The 22,029-nt window shown below is 47.2% G+C and overlaps 3 protein-coding genes across 7 annotated transcripts; 1 reads left to right on the forward strand and 2 right to left on the reverse strand.

Moving 5' to 3' along the window:
* Positions 1 to 3,814: 3,814 nt before the first annotated feature.
* On the reverse strand, positions 3,815 to 9,872 carry tspan11 (tetraspanin 11). Of its 2 annotated transcripts, XM_019883186.1 has the most exons (9): positions 9,732 to 9,872; positions 8,585 to 8,698; positions 8,030 to 8,221; positions 6,771 to 6,845; positions 6,574 to 6,678; positions 6,096 to 6,254; positions 5,937 to 6,023; positions 5,135 to 5,256; positions 3,815 to 4,579 (listed from the first exon to the last, which is right to left on the reverse strand). In XM_019883186.1, the coding sequence occupies exons 2-8, from the start codon at positions 8,669 to 8,671 to the stop codon at positions 5,179 to 5,181; spliced, it is 783 nt and encodes a 260-aa protein (XP_019738745.1). In that variant the 5' UTR covers positions 8,672 to 8,698; positions 9,732 to 9,872; the 3' UTR covers positions 3,815 to 4,579; positions 5,135 to 5,178. The 2 variants fall into 2 exon arrangements, with proteins under 2 accessions (XP_019738745.1, XP_019738746.1); XM_019883187.1 differs by lacking the exon at positions 5,135 to 5,256 and having other exon boundaries at positions 9,732 to 9,871.
* Positions 9,873 to 11,385: 1,513 nt separating this feature from the next.
* On the forward strand, positions 11,386 to 16,048 carry prmt8b (protein arginine methyltransferase 8b). Of its 3 annotated transcripts, none has more exons than XM_019883179.1 (10): positions 11,386 to 11,737; positions 12,316 to 12,537; positions 12,996 to 13,151; positions 13,255 to 13,318; positions 13,433 to 13,575; positions 13,652 to 13,739; positions 13,818 to 13,933; positions 14,444 to 14,594; positions 14,962 to 15,083; positions 15,672 to 16,048. In XM_019883179.1, the coding sequence occupies exons 1-10, from the start codon at positions 11,669 to 11,671 to the stop codon at positions 15,753 to 15,755; spliced, it is 1,215 nt and encodes a 404-aa protein (XP_019738738.1). In that variant the 5' UTR covers positions 11,386 to 11,668; the 3' UTR covers positions 15,756 to 16,048. The 3 variants fall into 3 exon arrangements, with proteins under 3 accessions (XP_019738738.1, XP_019738739.1, XP_019738740.1); XM_019883180.1 differs by having other exon boundaries at positions 14,507 to 14,594; XM_019883181.1 differs by lacking the exon at positions 12,316 to 12,537.
* A 20-nt stretch (positions 16,049 to 16,068) lies between these two features.
* On the reverse strand, positions 16,069 to 21,961 carry cracr2ab (calcium release activated channel regulator 2Ab). 2 transcript variants are annotated; one of them, XM_019883170.1, is made up of 18 exons: positions 21,856 to 21,961; positions 21,295 to 21,537; positions 21,111 to 21,222; positions 20,741 to 20,930; positions 20,512 to 20,658; positions 19,905 to 19,995; positions 19,746 to 19,841; positions 19,477 to 19,664; positions 19,275 to 19,346; positions 19,148 to 19,196; positions 18,975 to 19,057; positions 18,276 to 18,819; positions 18,063 to 18,198; positions 17,301 to 17,382; positions 16,978 to 17,092; positions 16,794 to 16,895; positions 16,636 to 16,712; positions 16,069 to 16,358 (listed from the first exon to the last, which is right to left on the reverse strand). In XM_019883170.1, the coding sequence occupies exons 2-18, from the start codon at positions 21,433 to 21,435 to the stop codon at positions 16,271 to 16,273; spliced, it is 2,313 nt and encodes a 770-aa protein (XP_019738729.1). In that variant the 5' UTR covers positions 21,436 to 21,537; positions 21,856 to 21,961; the 3' UTR covers positions 16,069 to 16,270. The 2 variants fall into 2 exon arrangements, with proteins under 2 accessions (XP_019738729.1, XP_019738730.1); XM_019883171.1 differs by having other exon boundaries at positions 18,276 to 18,726; positions 21,295 to 21,961.
* Positions 21,962 to 22,029: the final 68 nt, after the last annotated feature.

Here is a 22,029-nt window from a genome sequence, read left to right on the forward strand (position 1 = left end):
CGCGCCAAAGAGAGGGGGGGGGAGGCGAGACACACACACACACACACACACACACACACACACACACACACACACACACACACACACACACATCCTCCACGGTCTCCATGGTGATTGTTTTAGTGCTACACTGAAAGTCACGAGATGACGCTCATCAATCGGCGAAACGGCAACGAAGGGCCGAAGGCTGTCACGGTAGGAGGAAACACTTTTGCGCGGCTAAAATAAACGCGCGATTATTTGCAGGGACGCCGCCTGAAAAATGTCAACGAGCGCCACGCACAATCACAGAACGGCTGAGTAGACTTCTCAACAATTGGACAACCGAGGCCATCTAGTGGCTCGAACAAGATTCGCACGTCTTCGTTCCCTGACCAGGAAGGACGACGCCTGGCTTTCATTTCAGCAGGATAATGCCACAGAATTAGCGATACAAATAGAAACCTGCTGGCGTGTGGACACCCTGAAGACACAATAAGAGACTCAACCACGACTTTTACAGCTTCCAAATATTTCTCAAGATGTCTGGTCAGGGCGCTCGGTGGCAAGTTGTAAAAGAGACGTCAACAAGCATCGACGTTCGCAAGGACGACATCAAAAGTCACGCCGAGCACGTGAGGGCCATTTTCAGCGATCGCGTGACCGGCGCGGACGCTTTTCCAGTCATCACCAGTCAATGTCGCGTCTTGTTATTGTCTTTTCGGTTCACAGGAGAGTACGTTTCACAACACTTAAATGCAAGGTTAACGGGCTTTTACAATCCGGACTTTCATCGCCCGCAATCTGACCCGGCGACTACAAGGCAGCATATGGCTCGCAGGAGTCAACTGAGACATTAGAACTCATGTTTACTGGATGGATCCCGAAGTGTCCGGACACACTTTGAGCAATCGCCAGTGTGGAAAAGGGGCTCCAGATGTAAGGAGCGTGGAAAAAGCCCCTACAGCTGCGCACCTTACTGCCTGCCACGCATCCACGCCGAAAAGTCGGCTCCGTGCGTGCACGCACACACAGCCCCGCGATACCCAATACGATGTTTATATTCAATACAAAGCTGCATCAAAGCTTCATACATTCTCAAGTATGCTTTGATAACACCCTGACGGTGCTGTAAAAGCGTCAATTAAAAAATATTCCCTTTCTATAAACACAGCATATCGCATGCGGCGAAGCCGGCGTATAAGGACGTTCTAAAGCCTCGGCTTCGGCGAAGGAATGCGGAGATTTTGAACAACAACAGATGGCAACACCGAAGAAAAAGTCACGTTTGAGTGAAAGTGTATCACGGTATGTAACAATTAGCACCTAAATTCACTCTTGAGCCTGCTGGGTTAAAAGGAACCAAAGTGCGGTGAGAGAGCGAAGTCCAAATGTCCTCCAATGTGACCGTTTGTCGGACTGGGATTTGTCACATTAAATTTAGTACACAACAAAAAAAAAAAGCGCACCCAAAATGGCGGCCAGCATCAGCTGTTCAGCCTGCCCATATCCAACCTTCATCACGATCTGCTGTGTCAAAATAATCAACCCAACTTTGGGTAAAAGTAACCCAAGCCACTCAAAATTAACTTTTTTTTTGTTGTTCAGATATATTTGCCATTTGTAAGCCCACTAAACAACTCGAAGTCAAGGGTTTACTTGTCTTCTCCAAAGCTGGGAGCCAAACCGAGCCCCTTCTTGTTTCGTTCTACGTGGGAAAACCACCTTCAAGTTCAAGGCAAGGTCATTTCAGACTGCTATCAATCTCAGGTGGGGAGCAAAACTATTTCCCTTCGTGCTATCTTGCCCCTGCACTTCTTTTGATTTCCCTCCATTTCTTTTTTAAAGCCGTTTTAACAAATGAAACCAGTGTGTAAAAGCTGACAGTCTTCTAACCGCATATCCGCGTAATTTACACACGTAACGGCACCCGAGCTCGCCGGTCTTGACGTGTCATTCCGCTTCTCGGCCCCCACATGAAAGGCCAATGCAACATCCATCACTTGTGGAAAAACCGCCGGACCAAAATCGGATCCCGGTGTGGATGTGGCTCGGCGATACCACATTCATCATTGTTTTCATCCTTACCTGCACGCTCAAGCATCACGACTGCACCCCCCCCCCCCACCCATCTGTTTGGCATCAATCAGTACCCTCGACATCCCCGTTGTCTTGAAACACTTTCCGCCATTTTGTTTGCGGCATACCTCCCGAACCGCAACATCCTGGACTCCGTGGGAACCTAGCGGGCACCCGTTGGTCCCGTTTCAACTTAAAAAGCTGTACATTATTGGCGGAGGGGGTTTCACGGCGGACATAAAAACAGTTTTGTTTTTTTTCACATCTAAGTGGATTTGGTGAGAAGCCAAAATGAGTGGCTCTCAGGCGACCCTCACTTTTGACACTTCGGAGCTCGAGTGCGCCACTAATGAGGTGTTCTTTTGTTTAGATGCTGAAGAAATTCCTACTTTTTCTGCCTGTAATGAGCCCCCCTTTTGGAAGCAGAGGCCTCTTCGGGTGGCATGTGCAGGTAGAATTTCAATCGGAGACAGAAATGTGTCAATGATGCATTTTCTTTTTTTATTATTCGCAATTTCAACAGTTCCCAGGTGTTTTTAGAACTGTGGCGTGCTTTCATCGAAAACGCGCCAAGGATCAAGAATGATATCACACTTCCTGGTTACTTCAGCCGCCAACACGAAAGTACGCGTGCCGCTTCCGTGTCAACGAAAAAAAAAGTAGAAGCATCCGTTTTATTCTCGACAGCAAGCCGTCAAATTATAAGCGTCAACTGAGTACAGCGAGTGGCATGCAAGCTCTCTCTAGTGGTAGGTGAGAGAATCACTCAAGTAAATGTCCAACCGGTGCAAACTGTTCCAGTGTCTTCAAATTTTTCAAATCCAGTACAGCATAGTTATCTTTAACTTTTAAGGACAATACATTTAATCAATTGGAAATGTAATTTAGCTTCATGTTATTTCGGCAATTTACCTCTAACTTGGGCGCAGCACATTTCGCAATAGAATTCTCATTTAGAACTGGGTTGTTTGCAGACACATTTTTGTAAAAAAGCACCTCACTGAGGATTTATTTGGTTGTTTACTATCACTCTTGATGGATAGGCCGGCAATCCAGAGACCCAATTATTTGTATAAACACAATTACGGTCCATTTTCTGCAATATGTTCGATTTCAGGCGCCTGTGAAACAAACCGTGGCAAAAGGGGGGCGGTGGGGGGCATTAACTTTGTTCGCCCATCTTGCTGACACATGACAAATAACAGACAGTGTAACAGCTTACTCACTTCAAAATCCCCGTGAAGTGTTTACATCACGCTGCGCGGCTTCACGCACGGCTAATCAACTGCGGCCAAACAAACCTTGGACTCTTGGCGCGCAGATGTGCGCGTCCGAAAAGTGTTCCCACCGGTGTGCAACAACGCTTAAGGCGGCGCCGTTTATGGACGCAGGTGCACGTGGCCAGACAGACACAAGAAAACCAAGCGAGTCATAACGTGTTTAACAAGGCGCAGAGACTGACATTTAAGTCCAGTCAGGGCTTTACGGGGGACGAAATGTGGTTTGAGCGAAGCACGGCGGCAACATTTGGAGAAATTATAGGTAAGCCCTCAGCTCAGAATATAATTCGGTGACAATAAAACAGAGGGAAAGTTCAGATTTCACGAAAAGAGCTCATCTTTGACTGAAATGCGCCCTGTAGGTCGAATGTCACAACAAAAGCTGCAAGGCAAGCAAAGAACTTGAGCACGCAATCGTTTCCTAACATGTGAGCTTTGTCTCCCTCTAGTGGCTCAAACAACACATCGCAACGGGATTTTGGTTCTGCAGTGACGTTCACTTCGTTTTTAATATTTCTGGAATAGTACAGAGGATATTTGGAGCAAGTGAATCCCATTCGTTAGCACCTGTCATGTTTCGTTTTAAACACTTGAAGCTCACCTTAAAAAAAAAAAAAAACGGCCTGGAAACTCACTCGACTCCTCATTAGGTACACCGGCATAAAAATGGACAGCAGTGACACAGAGTGACAAGAATCCATTTTGATTGACATTGTCAGATGGATTAATGGGTGTCGTTTGTACTGCAATACAGCTGGAGATGCTTCTCATACTGTGGCTACTTTTTAATACAAAAGTGTACCTAACGTGGCCAGAGAGAGTAAAATACTTGGAATTCAAGGCATTAAGGCTACTCTGGTGTCTTCCAGATATGCGTGCTCCATCACATTCAAAGCAAACCGTTTGGTTATGTTATCAGGCACAACTTTAAGAATTCACTTTTTGGTATATTTCAGGCACACTCATAATTCACGAGCACAAACACAAACGCTGGCAGACAAGACGGATCACCACTGAGGCGCTTGAATACAGCCCCTTAAGTCGGTCTCGTAGTAAAGCTTAAAGGCAAGACGGGCTCCCCGAGGCCTCCACTGTTCAGCACAAACGAAAGGACACGAGGGACCAGACAAGAAATTTAAAAAAAACAAAGAAGAAGAAGAAGAAGGAGGAGCTTGGTGACATCAGTAAGGCTCCATCTTGATCCTCCTGTACAAGCAGCAGGTGAGCACCATCCCACAGATCTGAAAACAGGAAGCGTCGGGTCAAAGGCGGACGACGAGGAAGGCGAGCCGGGAAAGAATGCGTTCGCGCTCAAGCGGCCACTGAAGCCACGGAGATGCCGTTTCGGGTTTGCACCCAGAAGACATGAGTAAGGATGCAAAATGGAAAATCCGTCAAAGAATGTATGGCGTGAGACCACAGAAAGAAGCAAAACAGGAAGCGCGATTGACTGACAGACTTGACAAAACGGCCTGCAGGCGCGACAAAGCGCGGAAGATGACAAGCGTGACAGCGTCCATGCAAGGAAAAACACATCCAACCTACCGGGAGGCCATTACCATTCCAACTATCGAGCTCGTCACTCATGCGAGGGCAAATTCTGTGCTGCAGTGAACTACGTGGGACATCGCGGCTACTTTAAAGCACAAACACATGATCCACAAAGTTGCCTCAAATCCATCCAGGGGCTCCAAAGTAAAACAAGATGGACAGCGACTGTGAATACATTGAAAGCGGCTAGTTGCATTCGTCACATGACACGCACATGCAAATGTCATCCACACTTGCGCTCACACCTGCACAAAGAACACGGGAGCGAAAAGTGCGGCGCTAACGACAATCACAAGGTAGCCAAGTCCTCCTCCTCTTCTTTATAGAGAAGATAGATAAAGTAGGCGGTCAAGATTGCTCCGGCCAGCTACGCACAAATACACACACACACACACACACACACACACACACACACGGGTTAGTTTTGTGTGACACAAAACTAATTACAAAATCTATTTGGAAAACTACAACCAGGGGGGTTAAAGCTGGATTTATGTGTTCAACGTAAGCGTGTGAATCAATATTAGGACAGGCAGGGAGAAATTCTTGAAGGCAGGTAAGACTTTGACATGGATATACTCAACAACATGCAATTAGTTTCAGAATAAGATATGATTGGCCAAAACAAGTTCCCAAATTGACATCACACTTACCTTAGTTGCAGCATTATTTATTCGCAAAACACGTTTCATGGTGGTAGATACAAGTGATAAAAATAAATAAATAAAAGTGCAGGTTGTTGCTTGGGCTCAGGTTTCTCCAAAAGTCATTACAAATAAATCATGGGACAAATCAATTTAATGGATATATCCCAATTGATTCACCCTATTCTCCGCACGATAAGGCGCTTCGGAGTAGAAGGCGCACCTTCAACGAATGGCCTATTTTAAAACTGTTTTCCTATCTCGGGCGCAGCACATTCAAAGTTGACTCGTTTTAGTGCTTAGCGAATTGGATGAGTTGATTGACTGCAATTGGTGACTTTTGTTTTTATTGACTCTCTCAAACGTGGATTTGAACGATGTCAAATGTTTTTCCTCCACCTACCTGCAGACAGGCCACCCCGATGCCCACGGCCCCGATGACCAACAGGTGGTCGGCCAGGAACTGCTCCAGCTTGGTGATGCAGCCTCCCTGCGGACGGTGACGAGGCGGTAAGTGTGACGCTCGCTGGGGGTGTCAGAGAGGATTCGGGGGGAGACTCACCTCCACCTTGTAGATGTTGGACGGGTGGTCGCGGACTCCGCAATCCGGCGTGACCGACTTGCAGCAGCTGTCGGGCACCAGTCGGCCGTCGGCGCGCGTGGACGCGATGTACACGCTGGTCGTCCAGTCTTGGTAGCTGTCGCTGCCGCAGCACTTGAACTGGGGAGGACAAAATTTGACAATTTATTTATTTTTTTTTGCTTTGATTCAATGGATACAGTGCTCCACCTTCTGGTCCGCACACCGCGGCCGCGGGAGCAGACGTACAAATATACAGAGAAACCTCATGCTTCAGGAAGCTGCAGGAATATCAGTTGTTCTTCGCCGAGGATCAAGAATATATGTCTGGATTATTATACATATTTAAACAATATAGTGTACATATATTTACCGACACAAATGGGTTTCGTGTTATTGTGTTCCTATCAATGAATTAAAAGTTTTCGTTTTTTGTGCTCTTGGAATAAACTAAACGTACGTCCTGTTGTAGTTTGTCCACCGCTAACGTGATGGCCTCCTTCCCCGGTTGGGCATAGTTGTCCGTCATGGTCTGCTTGAGATGCTCCTTCAGCTCCTCGCTCAGCTAGAAAGAAACACCAGAATGCCTTAAATTCATCCTTGACAAAGCTTATTTTTGTATTTTTAAATATTTTTTTTTAAATACTGCCACGTTACCCTCTGGTAATAAACGTAAGCCAGAACTCCAGCCACGAGCTCAATGAGGAAAATCAACAGCAGGCAGAAGAAATACTGTGCGAAAGGTGGGAAGGGGGTGACAAATGCAAATGTTGAGTTCCCGGTAGGGAAGTGACTTGACAACTTTAGTCCATTAAAAACTTCCAGCGGCTGTCAAGACGAGCGGCATCTGTCTCTCGTCCATGACGCCGCGCGGCACGAGGCATCCGGGAAGACGTTTTGACAGGCGGGGCGGAATGCGATTTCCTCCCAGGGATCTCCATTACTCGTCGTGATGAGATTGAAAAAAATAATACTAATACAAATCATCACCCCGGTGCAAAGAAAGCATTATTTCAAAACTAAACTAATGATCCGAGGCTGGGAGGCACTCAACGCAAACAAACGCTAATGACTCTAATTGCATTGAGTAAAGACTTGGAAAAAAATTCCCGGGCGACGTTATGCAAGCTGCAAAACTGAACAAAAGCGCCCACGCGTTTTCAGACTCGCACGCGTTCAAATGAGAGCGTGGGTGGCTCCCCGCGTATCGTAGGAAACGAGATGTTAAAACGCGGACTCAAATAAACAACTGCGGGGAAGTAGGGAGTTGGAATTGACACAGCGTGGATGTCACGGAAAACGTCGGCGTGACTTGCTTAGCCCGCTATGCGTCGAACGGCAACACACACTCGTCGCTTTGTGCTTTCCGCCCACGCGCGGGCACTTTGGCTCCATCCTTTCTGCATATACAACACATGTAAAAAGCGGCCTTCAAATAGCACGGTGCGATCGGAACATACAACATGCAAGCGCCTCTTGATCACATCCATCCGCGGCAGATACAAGCCTATAAATAGTTCCGCAGTAGCCAAGGTTTCCCTCTTGCCTGCCTGCGTAAAATAATGAGGACAGCGAGGGCCTTGTCAGAGCCATTTGTCACTTTCTCCGAACGAGTGGCGAGGAGAGAACTCCTCCCGCGGCAGACGTGACAGTCTCGGTCGCTCGCATGATGAGTTTTAATGCACCGCAAGAGACAAGAAAACAGGATTTTATGTCACGACTCGATTAACTCGGGCAGTGCAAAACAATAATTATGGGCCAACCCGTTTACTACTTGTTAACTTTCAGCTACCTCATGGTGGAAATGTCTGCAATCGAACTGGATTAAAATGAAGTTTACTACCCAACACAACCGATTCATTGACAATAAATCACTCCCACCCATAAAGGGGGTTTCAATAACTCTCCATACTGACTATGGAGAGGCAGCTCCTCTGCTCGCGGATGACGGCGCAGCAGCCCAGGAAGCCTGTGACCACCACCAGGCCACCTGCCAGGATGAGGATGTAGGCGGCGACGGCGAAGGTGCTGGACGCCAGCAGGCTCAGGAACTCGCTCTTCTCCACCAGCGTCCACACGCCCACGCCCAGGACGCCGGCACCTCCCACCTGAAAGTACAGTTTTACAGACAAGGCCGGACCATTACATGCACTTCCTGCTCAACAATAATAAAAGGGAGGTGTCCAAATGTGTTCCTCTGGGGGAAATTCCAGCAGTTTGCTCGCATTTTTGGGTGAAAAAGACGAATGTGCATCAAACTTTTAAGGTATGTTTTCAAGTGACCTCGAGAGTGTTGAAGTTGCCAAAACCTGTCAAGCTCTTGAAGCAATTTATGAGTCATCAGGCGCCAAGTCCATAAACTCCTACATGACTCTCCCAGCACTTTGATGGAGCACAAAAGCTTTTTAAATATGAACATCATTAGCGGTGGATCTTTGTGGGCGAATGTATCGGTTCTGAATTACAATTACCCAAAAGAGCGAGTTGAAGACAAACAGCAGGTACTTGAGACACACGGTCAGCCAGTCTTCCTCGCCACCTTTGTAAGCAGATGACATTGTCCCACTTTTTCCTCCAGTTTAGTGCTGTTTAAAGAACGCAAGGAGATATAAAGAATATAATCAACATTGTTTCTTTCCAGCCTTTCTAGATAACATTAAGCTTCAAAAATATTATCTATTTGCAGTGGGATGAAGCCTCCACAATATTATCCTCACACCACATACATTCAATGAATTATTGAGTGCAATGAGCAGGCCATAAACTCTGAATTACCAACTGCCGCATACAGCTTTCAGTTCTGTAAATAAACGCCCAGGTCCTCGTGTGGGAAGCACTTTAATTGATCTGCCCAACATCCTTCCTTGTAGACACACAATGTAGATGTACTGTCACGCTCTTATACATATGATAGGCCGTTCGTTTAAATTGTCTTCCACACCGAAATAACATAACGGCTCTCTCATAAACTAGCAAACTAAACTCAGCAACATGTTTGCTTGAGTGTGCTAATTTTGTTCACTCTGTTTTAAATATCAAGTATTTGGTGTTTTATCCACGCTATTAAACAATTAAATTGACGTCAGGCATTTTGACGTAAATAACAAACTAAACTTAGGAAAACTACAACAACAAAAAAAATCATAGACGTATTTTGTCGACGCTATTAAATTTGAAAATTTGGCAAACGAAAACGTTGACCTTCGACGGTTTGACGTAATATGGCAGTTTACGTTGGCGTAACTGGCGCCATAGATGCTAATTTGGCGTAACCTGGTAATATACCTAGACATCAACTCGTATTTTAACGTAAGATACTGCGTAGACGTAGGTCACCGTTTACCGTACGTCAACAAGTCAAGGACTTTAAACGCCGCCATGCGTCAAATCAATCGACCCTAAACTTAAATAAAACACGTCCCATTTGTTGCCGTTTTGATCATAGGCGTATGTTTTTCGTCCATGTCCGCAGTTTGCTTGAGCAGAGCTCCCAAACGACAACATCCTGACCACCTGCGTCACTGATGCGCAGCACAAAAAAAAAAGTTGAACGGGAAAAAAAAATGGCTGTTCGCTCGACAAAACGACGCTTCGTTGCGTGGGTGACAACATACTCACCGGTTCGACGTAAAGAAGGGAAACTCTCCCTTTTGATTCGAGTTTAAAATGAAATGTGGGCAGCGGAAACCACCGCTGCAATCAAGCGGAGTCGGGCTTGTTGATGACAGGCTGTCCGATGGAGCCTTGCGATGCCTTTGTCGCACCTCGTTTTTTTTAGATTTCATCGCTTTTACCGTGCTTTCCAACTAATCTCAGTTGAGTTAGGTAACAAAATATGCATGTACACCAGTGTAAAATGAGGTGAAGAAAGTACTACTATTAATACATACGGTGTTGAATGTAAACAAATCTTAACTTCACTGGAAATTTTCCCATTTCCGATAGACATTGAAAGCCTCGTATTATGAACTTGTGGGAAGGGTCAACAGGGGCTGAGAGAAAGAAACAAAGCTGCTTGACAGACTGAATTCCTCTGAACAACACAGCCTCGGCTACAAGGAAACCACAGATACAGCCTTTAGCATTTTCCCGGCAAGAATGCAGCAATATAAGAGAGATAAAAGAGAAGAAAAAGCTCCAAGTTTGAGCATTGCAAAGCAGTGATTTATCCAGACACTGCTATCTGCTTATTTTCCTCATATTTGCATACTTACCAGGGGAATAGAAATGCAAGCTCATTTGGTTTGCACATTTTGCTGTCATGCCTTGAGGCCTACTGGTGTGAAAAAAAATAGAAGGACCTCCAAAAACAACAAAACGTCATTAAAATTCACAATACAGCGGCCAGGTTTTGACATCTGTTTGTTTGGACGTGAGTCTGTCTTGCCTGTGAGACATCTGGGTGGGGGGTGAACGTAATGAATGAGTAGCCAAAAAGAACATGATGAAAAATTGCTCAGGGAGATCAGCCGTGAAATATGGCTTTGTTTTGTCAGCTCCCTTTTTGAGACGTGAGGACCACCTGCCTCATGTTAGTTATTATGTAGACATGAATTGTCCAACACATACTTGCACACTCGAATGCTTAAAATCGACATATTATTACATAAGCAATAAGATGCTCATTATTTTCTTATTATATAATGTCCATTCAAATATAGTACCGGCTACATAAGTGAGCATATTAACATACATTAACTGTGTTTCTTACAGGGCCTCTCACTGTATGCATCATATCAGGTTACATTTTGTTTTGTTGCAGTGTAATAATTTAGTACATTTCACTGAAAAAAAAACTTTAAAAAAATAAATACATCCCAAAATATTTACATGTAATTTAAATCTAAAGAAGCATTACTCTGGAGTAATTAATGTATTTTTTATTTCTATTTCAAGTGTATTTATTTATTTATCATTAATTTAAAAGTATTTCGGACATTCTGATTCAATAAAATGAATCCAAAAATAATTTCATTTGAATATATTTAATTGCAATTTAAATGAAAGAATCAATATTAATTTGCTGAGGTTTGTGCGTTTTTATGTTAAATTAATTGACATTTAAATATATTTTTTTAAAAACGCTTTTTTTATTGTGGCTCCGTCTGTTTGTACTGCAGGTGTACCTAATGAGGTGGCCGGCGGCTGTGGATTTTTGCATAATTTGTATTTTTCCCGCAGATTTGAACGCCCCTCAGCTTCAAAAGAGTGAGAGAGAGAGAGAGAGAGAGAGAGAGAGAGAGAGAGAGAGAGAGAGAGAGTTAATGCATGTGCAAACTTCGTGGCAGCCTCCACTCCACCGTCACTCACGCGAAAGCACCCGTGGATTTGAAAATGCGGGCGTGCGCAAGGTGGAATGGCTCGAACCCAGAACCTCCTGCAGCAGGGGTGCACGTGCACCAAGTGATAAAAATGGATTAATGCACCTTCCGTGCAACTTTTCATTCATTTATTTATTTTAAGTCTCGTTGGGAAGTGCGTGACATTTCCACGCAAATCCAAGCGAGTATCCGGTCAGGACAATCAAATCTCGTGCGCAAGTCTCGCCGGCTCTCATGGGACTCGGTCACTCGTCGCGTTGTTTGCTGCTTCGGCGGAAGATGGCGGAGGCGGACGGCTGTGAGGTAAGTGCAGGGAGGTGGGTGGCTTGGGGGTGGTCCTGCGCGAGATCCACGCGCGCTCTCACGGCCACGATATTTTACCATAATGCTTTAATAAGTCATCGTGATATAACGGACGGTCAACGATACACTTTGAGCGTCAATGGACTTCACCAGAAGGTGAAAATGTCGCGGGAGAAAGCCCGCGAATTCGCTGTCCTTGGTGCTTAAAAAAAATCACCCTCCTGTTCACTTTATTTGGCACACCGACTCATGCAATCAATCGTATCTGATCGGGACTGGATTCATTAAAGCGCGTCTGTCCCCGACAGGGGGGCTCAGCAGTACGAGAGGAGAGGGGTTCCTAATGGTTTGCCCATTCTCTTCAATGGGGGTGGACAAAGTATTAGGAACACCGGTCAGCGAAAGTAACAGAATGCCTCCAACTTTGCAGATTGTTTGTTATAGTCTACATCATTTAGATGTGTGGCATTTTATGTTTTTACATTTGGAAAAAAAAATCATATTTATATGCGCATAATATAAAATTTTTTTGAGTATGCAGAATTTTTAAAAAATATAATTTCTGCCGCAATCTCCAGCGGCACCAAGTCGTCACCTCCAACTTCTCCCAGTCGGCCCAACCGCCCCGCGCGGCCAAACCAGTGCCTACCGCCCACCACCAACGCCAACACGCGCCCCGCGGCGCCGCCCCGCAGGGCGCCTGTTCCGCTAGAGGCAAGGGCGCCAAATTCATCAGCCCCGAGGAGATGACGTCGCGGGACTACTACTTTGACTCCTACGCCCACTTTGGCATCCATGAGGTACAGAAACTGAGCCGTGAGTCAAAATAAAGGTGCATACTCAGTGTGAGGCATACTCGGGTCCAGTTCTAGCCAGGAAAGGTCCTTTTCTCCATGAACAAATATCTGGCATGAGAGACATCTTTTCCATTAGCAACCGTCATCGGCGTGCTCATTAAAAAGAAGCTCCTTTGAACGCGCTATTTCAGGAATGACTTTGCGTGTAGAAAGGTGACAACAGTGGAGAAATTTTGGGGACATTTTACACCCGGGAGATTCCAAATTTAGTAGATAAGTGGGCCTTTGCTCTCGCACAAAAAGAGAGCAGCAGAAAAAGGGAAGTCGGCTATCGGGTGGCTCCCGAGGGGTGTGGGGGGGACTTGTGATACGCTTCCGTCTATTTTGAGACGTCGCCGCGCAGACTTTTGGCCCGCGTTCGCTCATTGTGCTGAAGGAAAGCTTGCGCTTCCCCCTGCCAGGAGATGCTGAAGGACGAAGTGCGCACGCTCACCTACCGCAACGCCATGTATCACAACAAGCACGTGTTCAAGGACAAGGTGGTGCTGGACGTCGGGAGCGGCACGGGAATCCTGTCCATGTTCGCCGCCAACGCCGGGGCCAAACACGTCTACGGGGTGAGGGTGGGAGGGGAAAAAAAAAGACCTTTTAATGAGATGTTGACGTATTCATCGGCGCTTACTCCATGCCGTGTAACGAGCACGCTTTTGGCGCCCGCAGATCGAGTGCTCCAGCATTTCCGAGTATTCCGAGAAGATCATCAAGTCCAACCACCTGCACAATGGTAAACGCACAGCTCAAAAAAATAAAAATAAAAAAATCGGCATATTTTGCCCCCCTGACCTCGCATCCAATCGGATGGCGTTCCTCATGACGTCCATCACGCATCCGGTTGCAGTCATCACCATCTTCCAGGGCAAGGTGGAGGAGGTGGAGCTCCCCGTGGACAAGGTGGACATCATCATTTCCGAGTGGATGGGCTACTGCCTCTTCTACGAGTCCATGCTCAACACCGTCATCTTCGCCCGGGACAAGTGGCTGGTACGGTACGCTGGAGGAACGGGGCGGGGCTTGGCGGTAACCGTTGAACTCCGCTGACGCCTTTTCCCGCACGCAGAAACCGGGAGGTCTGATGTTCCCCGACCGAGCGTCCCTCTATGTGGTGGCCATCGAAGACAGGCAGTACAAGGACTTCAAGATCCACTGTGAGTCCATCTGGGTTTGCTTTTGAACACACAATAGTAACTGACGATAAATGCACGCGTGTGCGTGTGTGTGTGTAGGGTGGGAAAACGTGTACGGCTTCGACATGAGCTGCATTCGGAACGTGGCCATCAAAGAGCCGCTGGTGGACGTGGTGGACCCCAAGCAGGTGGTCACCAACGCCTGCCTGCTGAAGGTCAGCGGCACATTTTTGCCCTCGGATCGATCGGTGTGAGTGGTGTGCGTGTGTGTGTACCTAATGAAGTGGCCAGCAAGGGGACCTATTTTTCCCCGTAACCACCGTTGAGTGGTCTCCACGTGACGCCGCCAGCGAACGCCCGGCAACGCGCCCACGCGCGCGGCGTGTGGAGTGTGAGCGGTGGCTCGTGAGGAGTGATTCAACCTGCGGACACAAATAAGAATCACACAAGATAAACATATATGCATGTGTATGTGTATGTGTGTGTGTGTGTGTGTGGGAGTGTGAACTTCACATGCTCCAAAGAACACACACACACACACACACACACACACAGAGAATAATAATCACACAAGATAAACATATATGTGTGTGTGTGGGAGTGTGAACTTCACATGCTGCAAAGAAATGAGAGAAAAGATGACTTGTTTTTGTTGCTCCTCCACCACCTCCACTCACACGCATACAATGATACACACACACACACACACACACACACACTTACAGGAAGTGGACATCTACACAGTGAAGCCGGACGACCTGACCTTCACGTCGGCGTTCTGCCTGCAGGTGCAGCGCAACGACTACGTGCACGCGCTGGTCACCTACTTCAGCGTCGAGTTCAGCAAGTGTCACAAGAAGACGGGCTTCTCCACCGGTGAGGCCTGATTTTTTTATTTTTTTTTCATTTATCAGAAGTAGTTACTTTTCTGTTCTATATATTTACATCGCTAATGTTGTGGAGTCACCGCGCCGTTTTTTTTTTTTTTTTTTTTTTTTTTTTTTTTTTTTTTTTTTTTTTTTTTTTTTTTTTTTTGGCAACATGGCGTGCGGGAAGCCCACAGTATTATGTAATCGTATATTGCATAATGGCGTGCCGAGGAGGTTCTATGTTTGGTGTATGCTGCCGGCATCCCCCGCCCGAGGCTGAGAAATGTCCACGGCATCTGGAGCGTCCTGACGGCCTGTCTGGAGCCATTCCCTTCACCTCGAGTCAATGTGCCGGTTCCCTCCTCCTTCCGCAGCGCCGGACGCGGCCAGCACACACTGGAAGCAGACCGTCTTCTACTTGGAGGACTACCTGACGGTGAAAAAAGGCGAGGAGATATTCGGCAGCATCGCCGTCAGGCCTAACGAGAAGAATGTGGTAAGGAGGACAAATGAGTACGGGTCAGACTGACCCATTTGCACCTATAGCTGTCCTAGATTTGTTAATTTTTTTTTTGTATATGGTATACCAACCCGCTGGTTCTTTTGCAACTCAGGAAAGCAATAATGTCCCCGGGTCAATTTGACCCATGACCTGTTGCTTACGTATCAATTTCTTATCATTTCAAACAATATGTATGGTGAGACTGTTTATTAAGATGCGACTTTTGCTACTCACTCTACGGTGTATTTTCAAAATGGGTCAATTGGACCGACAACAGGTCAGATTGACCCGTTGCAAGCTCCAGAAAAAAAGAGAGTAGCGTAAAAACAAGTTTTTATTATCCTGGTGTAGCAACACTCTTGTTCTATTACCTTCTCAGAGTCAGGTGTTATCATCTTGGGTCAATTTGACCCATCATCTGAGAAGTGGCAGAAAAAAAATAAATATTGGTGAAGCCACTAGATTTACCAATTTTTTAAATTTATTTTGAACTTTAAAAAGGGGTCAGTTTGACCCACCAAAGTGACAAGGCGCTACCGCGATTGCCGCTTCCTGATTGCTTCCCTGACTCTTTGACTGCAGCGCGACCTGGAGTTCACTCTGGAGCTCGACTTTAAAGGCCAGCTATGCGACGCCGCCATCTCCCACGACTACAAGATGCGTTAAGTCTCCTGAAAACGACCATCGCATCCATACAGGGGGTCGATCGCACCCCACAGGATGCCATCCCAGCCTGCCTCAGTGATGTCATCAATAACAGCAATAACACCAGACAGACACGCTGAAGAATGTAACCACCATCATGGACCCTCCTGTTCTTGCCGTGGGTCAGATTGACCCATTTTAACCGTATTGCTTAGCACGAAGGAGACTTTGGCTTCGTTAAGAACGCCCGGAAACGCACTACTGGTCATGTCAATGGAGAAGAAAGCAAAATCAAATTAAAAAGCTGAAAGGAAGTTTCCAGGTTGTCATTTTAAACGCAATTGCAAATATTTTATTCATCCCGAATATGTGATTGCATTACAAATAATGTCGGATCAAGAAAATGCTACAAGCATGATTTCTCCCCCAGAGCAGACGAAGTTCTAACAATATCGAGTAATAGCGATAACACGGATCATATTGTAAGCGTCCTCGCTGAAGGTTAAATACAAAAGAGGACCTCCACCAAGGCATGTTCACTTGCAGCAGGCCTTTTTCTTCAAGGGCTGAGCGCTGAGGATGACGGTGGTGTCTCTCACCCGGTCCTCCTGCTCCATCAACACCCTGAGGGCCAATTTGAACAAGAAACAGCGCATATAAAAAGTCTACACACCCCTGCTCAAATGCCAAGTTTCTGATCAAATTCTCAGAGGGCGTGCGCATTTGCGCAAACCCCGTTGACATTTCAGTTATGCATTTTGAATTCCCCCCCCCCCCATCTTGAAATGAAATGGATTGACCGATTATCGGTCACGTGAAGGAAGGGAAAAGTTTTGAAATGATTTCATTCGTATTGAGGGCATAGCGACACGCTAGGCTAACGTGTGGGACGTTATCCTACCGGGCCAGGTGGGTCAGGGACTCGGTCACGTTCTTTCCCGTGTAGGCGCTGACCTCGTAGAACATCACCTTGCTTTCCTGCGAGTAAAACGCAAGAATCACATTTTTTTAGGACAGACACTAGATTACAAATGCAAAGTCGGGTCGGGTTCATCATACCTGGGCCAGTTGTTCTGCTTCTTTAAAGGACACCTGCCTGTCTCCGTCCATGTCCATTTTGTTGCCCAGAACAAGGATTTGGACGCCTTCTCCTGCAGCTTCCTGCAAAAAAAAAAGTGATGACATAGCAAAAAAATAAAATAAAAATGTGATGCTAAGGGGCGGGCAATTTTTGAAGCCAGACCTTGACGTTGGCGAGCCAGGGTCGCACGGCCTTGAAGCTCTCCTCCAGCGTGACGTCGTACATCACCACCACGCCGTCGGCCTTGCGAAAGAACTGCTTGGTGATGCTGCGGTACCTGCGCCGGCAACACGGTGAACCTCCGTAACCCTCGACGAATAGCACGCGGGGGGCCGCTTGCCGGAGCGCCGACAATTTCTAAAGCCCATCCCCCCGCCGCCGCTGATTTATCCGCGCTTTCCGCTGAGCTCGCAAATTCAAGAAGAGACGTCGGGAGGCAGGGGGGGTGATGAAACGGGCACGGGAAATGAATGACGGCCGCTCACCTCTCTTGCCCCGCCGTGTCCCAAAGCTGCATCGCGATCTGCATATTGTTCAAGGTTAACGTCTTCACGCTGAAGTCGATCCCTGATGAAGAGTCAAGAGTGATGCATTACGCAATGTGAAAAGCTAAATTCAAAAAACTAATTATAATTATTATATATTTTTTCCCTAGACACAAAACAAAGGAGGGTTATAATTTTTTTTTTGTTATGAAAAGCTAATGTGCTTAGAGACAAAAAAATCAGGGCTGATTTCGGGGGGAAACATCTAGAAACATTTACTGTGTTTCTGATTCAAAAAAGTTTCATAAAAGATTGTTGATTATTATTTACTGAAAAATTGATACTGTAAATGTTTTTACACGACTAATGAGAAACTAAGGAAAATAATTTTTAAAAAACAAAACGTTTGATTTTATTCAATTTAAAAAAAAATTGCTTCCACCAGGCACTGAGAAATTAAGAAACTGAAAAAATATTGTTTCATTTTATGAATTTTTTTTTTCCATTCTTCACTGAGAAAAAAAAAGTCACCAAAATATACATTATTATTTTTTTTCTTTCAAGATTTATTGAAAGACCAAGTGCTGGGCATATGCTCCAGTTTTGGGAAAAAAAAAAAATAGAAGGATTGGGAAAGATCAAAGTGAAAAAGGAATCTCACCCGGCATAATCTTCAGTGTGACTTTACAAGCCTTTTCATGTGATTTGCACTCTTTTGCCTTTGCATCATTAAAAAAAAAAAAAAAAAAAAAGGGCACTGACCCACAGTAGCCGTGGTGGATGGGTGGAAATGCCCCTCACAGAAGGAGCGAAGAAGCGACGTCTTGCCCACGCTGGAGTTGCCCACCAGGACCACCTTAAACAGACGACTGGGGCCTAACACGGGCACTTCCGCCACCTTCAAGGAAAAAAATAAATTCATGTCGAAATCAAAGGGGAAGACGGTGGTTTTCCAAAAGTGGCGAAATCACCCACTTGTTGGGTCTCCTTCCCGACCGGCTGACCCCGCGGCGACATTGGGGTCTTCTTCTTCGCCCGAAAAAAACGTCCCCCTTTCTCGGTGAGCGCGCTACGTTCCAAATCGCTCTGCGCCTCCTCGCCGTCTTCCTCCTCGCTGAGCTGGTGAAGGAGCAGCTGCGGACCCCCCTGGAGAAGGTGAGGCAGGTGGTCCTCTTCAATGGAGATGACCCGGCGGAGGGGCCAACCGCCCGGGGGGGAGTCCAGCGCCTCGTCCCCGACTTCGGGCTTGGTCTCCGCCCTCTTGGCCCGTTCTCTGGCGGTCCTCCGAAAACTGGCAGACCTGGCGATGGCCTTCTTGCCCTTGGCCCTCGCGTTGTGAGTTTTGGGAGGGGCGGGGCCGGCGTAGCCGTTGGTCAACCCGGCGCTCTTCTTCAGCGAATTGACGCCGGCGGCCGCGTCGTCCTCACTACAGGAGGAGGAAGCAACAAACACGATTTGAAGGTGCTCGAGAGGCAAGGCCTCCAGAGACTGGTAGGAGCCATCCAGCACCGGAGGAGATCTTTGGAAACGGGAGAAACAGAGGATGTACTCAAATGTTAAGAGTGAATTATGCTACACAAAAAAAAAAAAAAAAAATAATAATAATAATAATAAGGCAGATATCCTCTGTTTTTCCTTTTTTTATGACATCATCATGATGGAGGGAGGAGTCACCTTTTGGCAGGCTGGCTGCTGTCGTCAAACATGTTGGCCAGGGCGACTCGCTGCTTCTGCTTCTTCCTCAAGGATGTTCTTGGCTGTTTTTTTTTTTTTTTTTTTTTTGTAAAAAAAACATGGAATTCCAAACGTTTTTAGTTTCTTAATTCTAACAATAAAATCACTCTCACCACACCAGAGCAGATATCCCGCTCGTCCTTCAGATGTTTGTTCATCTCCCTGGAAGAGGAAAAAAAAAAGACATTAGGATCAAGTGTAAAATGATTAAAAATGAACAGAAGCGTTGTATTGATCAACCTGAGGAGATCGAGCTGCTTCATGAGGCTTTGCTTCTCTCTTTGCAGTCCTTCTGTCACTCTGTACATTTCCCTGGAAGAAAAACAAAAAACAAAACAAGATTTCCAACTGACCCGCCGTTATTATAACTCATTCAAAGTCAAGGATGTTGTTCTCATGTTTTTTATTTTTTAATCCATTCAAGTGCCGTCTGAACACCCACATCTCCTTCTCCTGGTGGAGGCGCGCGGCCTGCTCCTGCAGCAGGGCGAGCTGGTCCTGGGCCACCAGCAGCTCCTGGCTGGTGCTCTCCAGCGCCCGCGCCAGCTCGTCGTTGGTCACCTTCAGCTTGACGTTCTCCACGTGGCTCTCCTGCTTCTCGCTGCTCAGCTCGCGGCACTCCAGCTCCAACTATGGCCAAACCAAGAACATTTTTTCCCCCCCAAAAAAATCAGAACCCACGCGAAAGTAGATCCGAGATTAGATCCTTACCCTCTTTTGCTTCTGGAAGAGCAACTCCAGCTCCTTCTCCTTGGAGGACAGCTGGTCCTCCAGGTCCTGGCTTCTCGACTGGAGCCGCTCCGAGTCCTGCGGGGGCCCCCCGAGGTCAAAGTTGACAAGGGAGCGCTTGCGTTTGTCAAAGGGAGCTACCTTCAGCAGCAGCCTGTCCTTCTCCGTCTTGATCTGCGCTTCCATCTCCTCGTACAGGTGGCGGATCTCGTCGTGGTGCGTCGCCGCCTTCCTGCGGGGTCGGGGGGACGCCCATTGAGAGCATTCCTCAACAGCTGAACGCCATTGTTGACTCACTCACGCACACGCTTAAGTCCTCTTTGAAAAAACTCAAGCCTCGAGCGCGATTTGCCTTTCCCCTCTGGTAATCACAAGCTAAAAGCTAAGTCACCCGAGCACCGTACTACGCGGCGCCGCGGGAACGTGACCCCAATTATGGAGTGCATGACAACATAGACGAAATCATCTCTCCGGCCGCTCTGTGTGTGTGTGTGTGTGTGTGTGTGTGTGTGTGTGTGTGTGTGTGTGTGTGTTCTCACAGCCCCGAGGGAGAGATTAGCAGTCATTTGACACGGATGAAGTCTGATTATGGAAACTGTTCTGTGTGGAATTGCAGCGAAACACGTCGTTATGTCACACGGCGCTCGATTAGGAAGGAGAACGCGTTCCGTATGATAACGAAAGCGTGATTCAAACCCAAATCCAAACGTAAACCCGCGTCAAGAAATATTTCCTTGCGCCCTCTGACCTCTGGAGGGCGCTCTCCATGTCCTTCTTCTCCCGGCAGGCCTCCTTGATCTGATGGGTGACCCTGGCCAGGAACTCCTCAAAGTTAGACAGCAGGTGTGGCTCGTCCCGCCGGAGCTGCGCCCACAGGCAGCGCACCTCGTCCGGGCTGGGGCAGTAAAAACAAGCGCCAGATGAGTTATTTTCAGACGCGGAATCGGATCATGCGGGTTTTCGGGGATGCTCCTCACTCTTCAAAAACATTACTGGCTCCCAAGCTGTCCAGCAGCATACAGAAGTGTCCCTCTTCCTCGTCCTCGCCCCCGGACAGCTTGGCTTCCCATTGGCTCTGGTAGAAGGTCTCTTTGGCCCGGAAACCCGGTTCCCGCGTGAGGACTGGCTCGTCGGTCACGGAGATTCTCCGGCCGTGGAGGAACTGACCTTTGAGAAACCCGGATGGAGTTCCAGAAAATAAACAGTTCTTATCAATTGCCTCCAACTGTATTGTACCAAAATGTACCACTAGAGAGCGCTGTGAACTGGTTAAATTGATTTTTTTTTTTTTTTTTTACGAAACTTGGCTCTCCTTTGGTCATCCGGATTGAAATGATTCAAACGTACTGAATCCCGAAGAGAAGGCCTCCAGCGTGAGATAACCGGCGTGCTCCGTATCCAGAGAGTCAAAGACGTCCTCCAGCTCTTCGGCCGACAGCGGCAGCTCCCTGTGGAGCCTCTGACATCACCACACCACAGCATCAGACGAGCTTTCTTCGACACATCCGAGACTCCCCTCGCCGACTCTCACCCTCATGTCGGTGCGCGTGATGAAGCCCCGGCCCTCCACGTCGCACGTCTGGAAGAACTCCTTGGTCTTATCCAGCAGGGCGATGTGACCCCAGCCCGAGCCGCGGCCGCCGGGCCTCCTGCTCTCCTCCTCGTGTTCCATCGTGGATTGGATCCGGCGAGCCTTCAGCGAGCGAAACCTTGGCGCGGCATGTAGGTCAGCGCGGAATCAAGATCCGTGGGGTGGCGTTAAGCGCGCTGAGCCCTTTTGGGTTGTCATGACAACAAAGGGAAAAACAGTTCCTTTCAAAAGTGTACGCTTCGTCAAACACAATCACAGAGCTTTTGTCCATGCAGAACATTTTAAATAGGTCAAATCGGGCACTTTTCACAAATTAACTTTTGAGTACAGATGATCGAAAAATTTCACATCTTTTCTCATAAGCCACTAAGCCCCCCCCGAGACCGTCAGGGCTTATCTTCATACCTAGAATGCCAGCAAAACTAATACGACACCAAATTACTGTTTGGTCATGAAAGACAACTTTTGACGAACCAAATGAACATTTCGATAACTTCTTACCGTGAATGACGCGGCCGAACGAGAGGAACAAAAGTCTGAAAGTTACCTCGTCATCCAGCGACCACGTGATGTCATGAGGATGCAGACCCGAGGCTCTCCCCCCTACCCCCAGCATAAGGTCTTGTGCGCAACGTGCTCTTGTTGCCATGACAACAACCTCAAATGGAATTGCTT

This window comes from Hippocampus comes, unplaced genomic scaffold (assembly GCF_001891065.2).
Source record: "Hippocampus comes isolate QL1 unplaced genomic scaffold, H_comes_QL1_v1.1 scaffold38, whole genome shotgun sequence".
NCBI classification, from domain to species: domain Eukaryota; kingdom Metazoa; phylum Chordata; class Actinopteri; order Syngnathiformes; family Syngnathidae; genus Hippocampus; species Hippocampus comes.

Bases quoted from the DNA above. Each gene is read 5' to 3' on its own strand.
- prmt8b (XM_019883179.1), top strand. From the start codon at position 11,669: ATGGGACTCGGTCACTCGTCGCGTTGTTTGCTGCTTCGGCGGAAGATG. The intron at 13,576-13,651 runs GTACGGTACGCT...TCCCGCACGCAG, and splicing joins TCGCCCGGGACAAGTGGCTG to AAACCGGGAGGTCTGATGTT. The intron at 13,740-13,817 runs GTGAGTCCATCT...GTGTGTGTGTAG, and splicing joins CAAGGACTTCAAGATCCACT to GGTGGGAAAACGTGTACGGC.
- cracr2ab (XM_019883170.1), bottom strand. From the start codon at position 21,435: ATGGAACACGAGGAGGAGAGCAGGAGGCCCGGCGGCCGCGGCTCGGGC. The intron at 19,665-19,745 runs GTAAGGATCTAA...GTTTGGCCATAG, and splicing joins TCTTCCAGAAGCAAAAGAGG to TTGGAGCTGGAGTGCCGCGA. The intron at 16,713-16,793 runs GTATGATGAACC...TTTTACTCGCAG, and splicing joins AAGCAGAACAACTGGCCCAG to GAAAGCAAGGTGATGTTCTA.
- tspan11 (XM_019883186.1), bottom strand. From the start codon at position 8,671: ATGTCATCTGCTTACAAAGGTGGCGAGGAAGACTGGCTGACCGTGTGT. The intron at 6,024-6,095 runs GTGAGTCTCCCC...CACCGTCCGCAG, and splicing joins CCAACATCTACAAGGTGGAG to GGAGGCTGCATCACCAAGCT. The intron at 5,257-5,936 runs GTAGGTGGAGGA...ATTTGTGCGTAG, and splicing joins TCGGGGTGGCCTGTCTGCAG to CTGGCCGGAGCAATCTTGAC.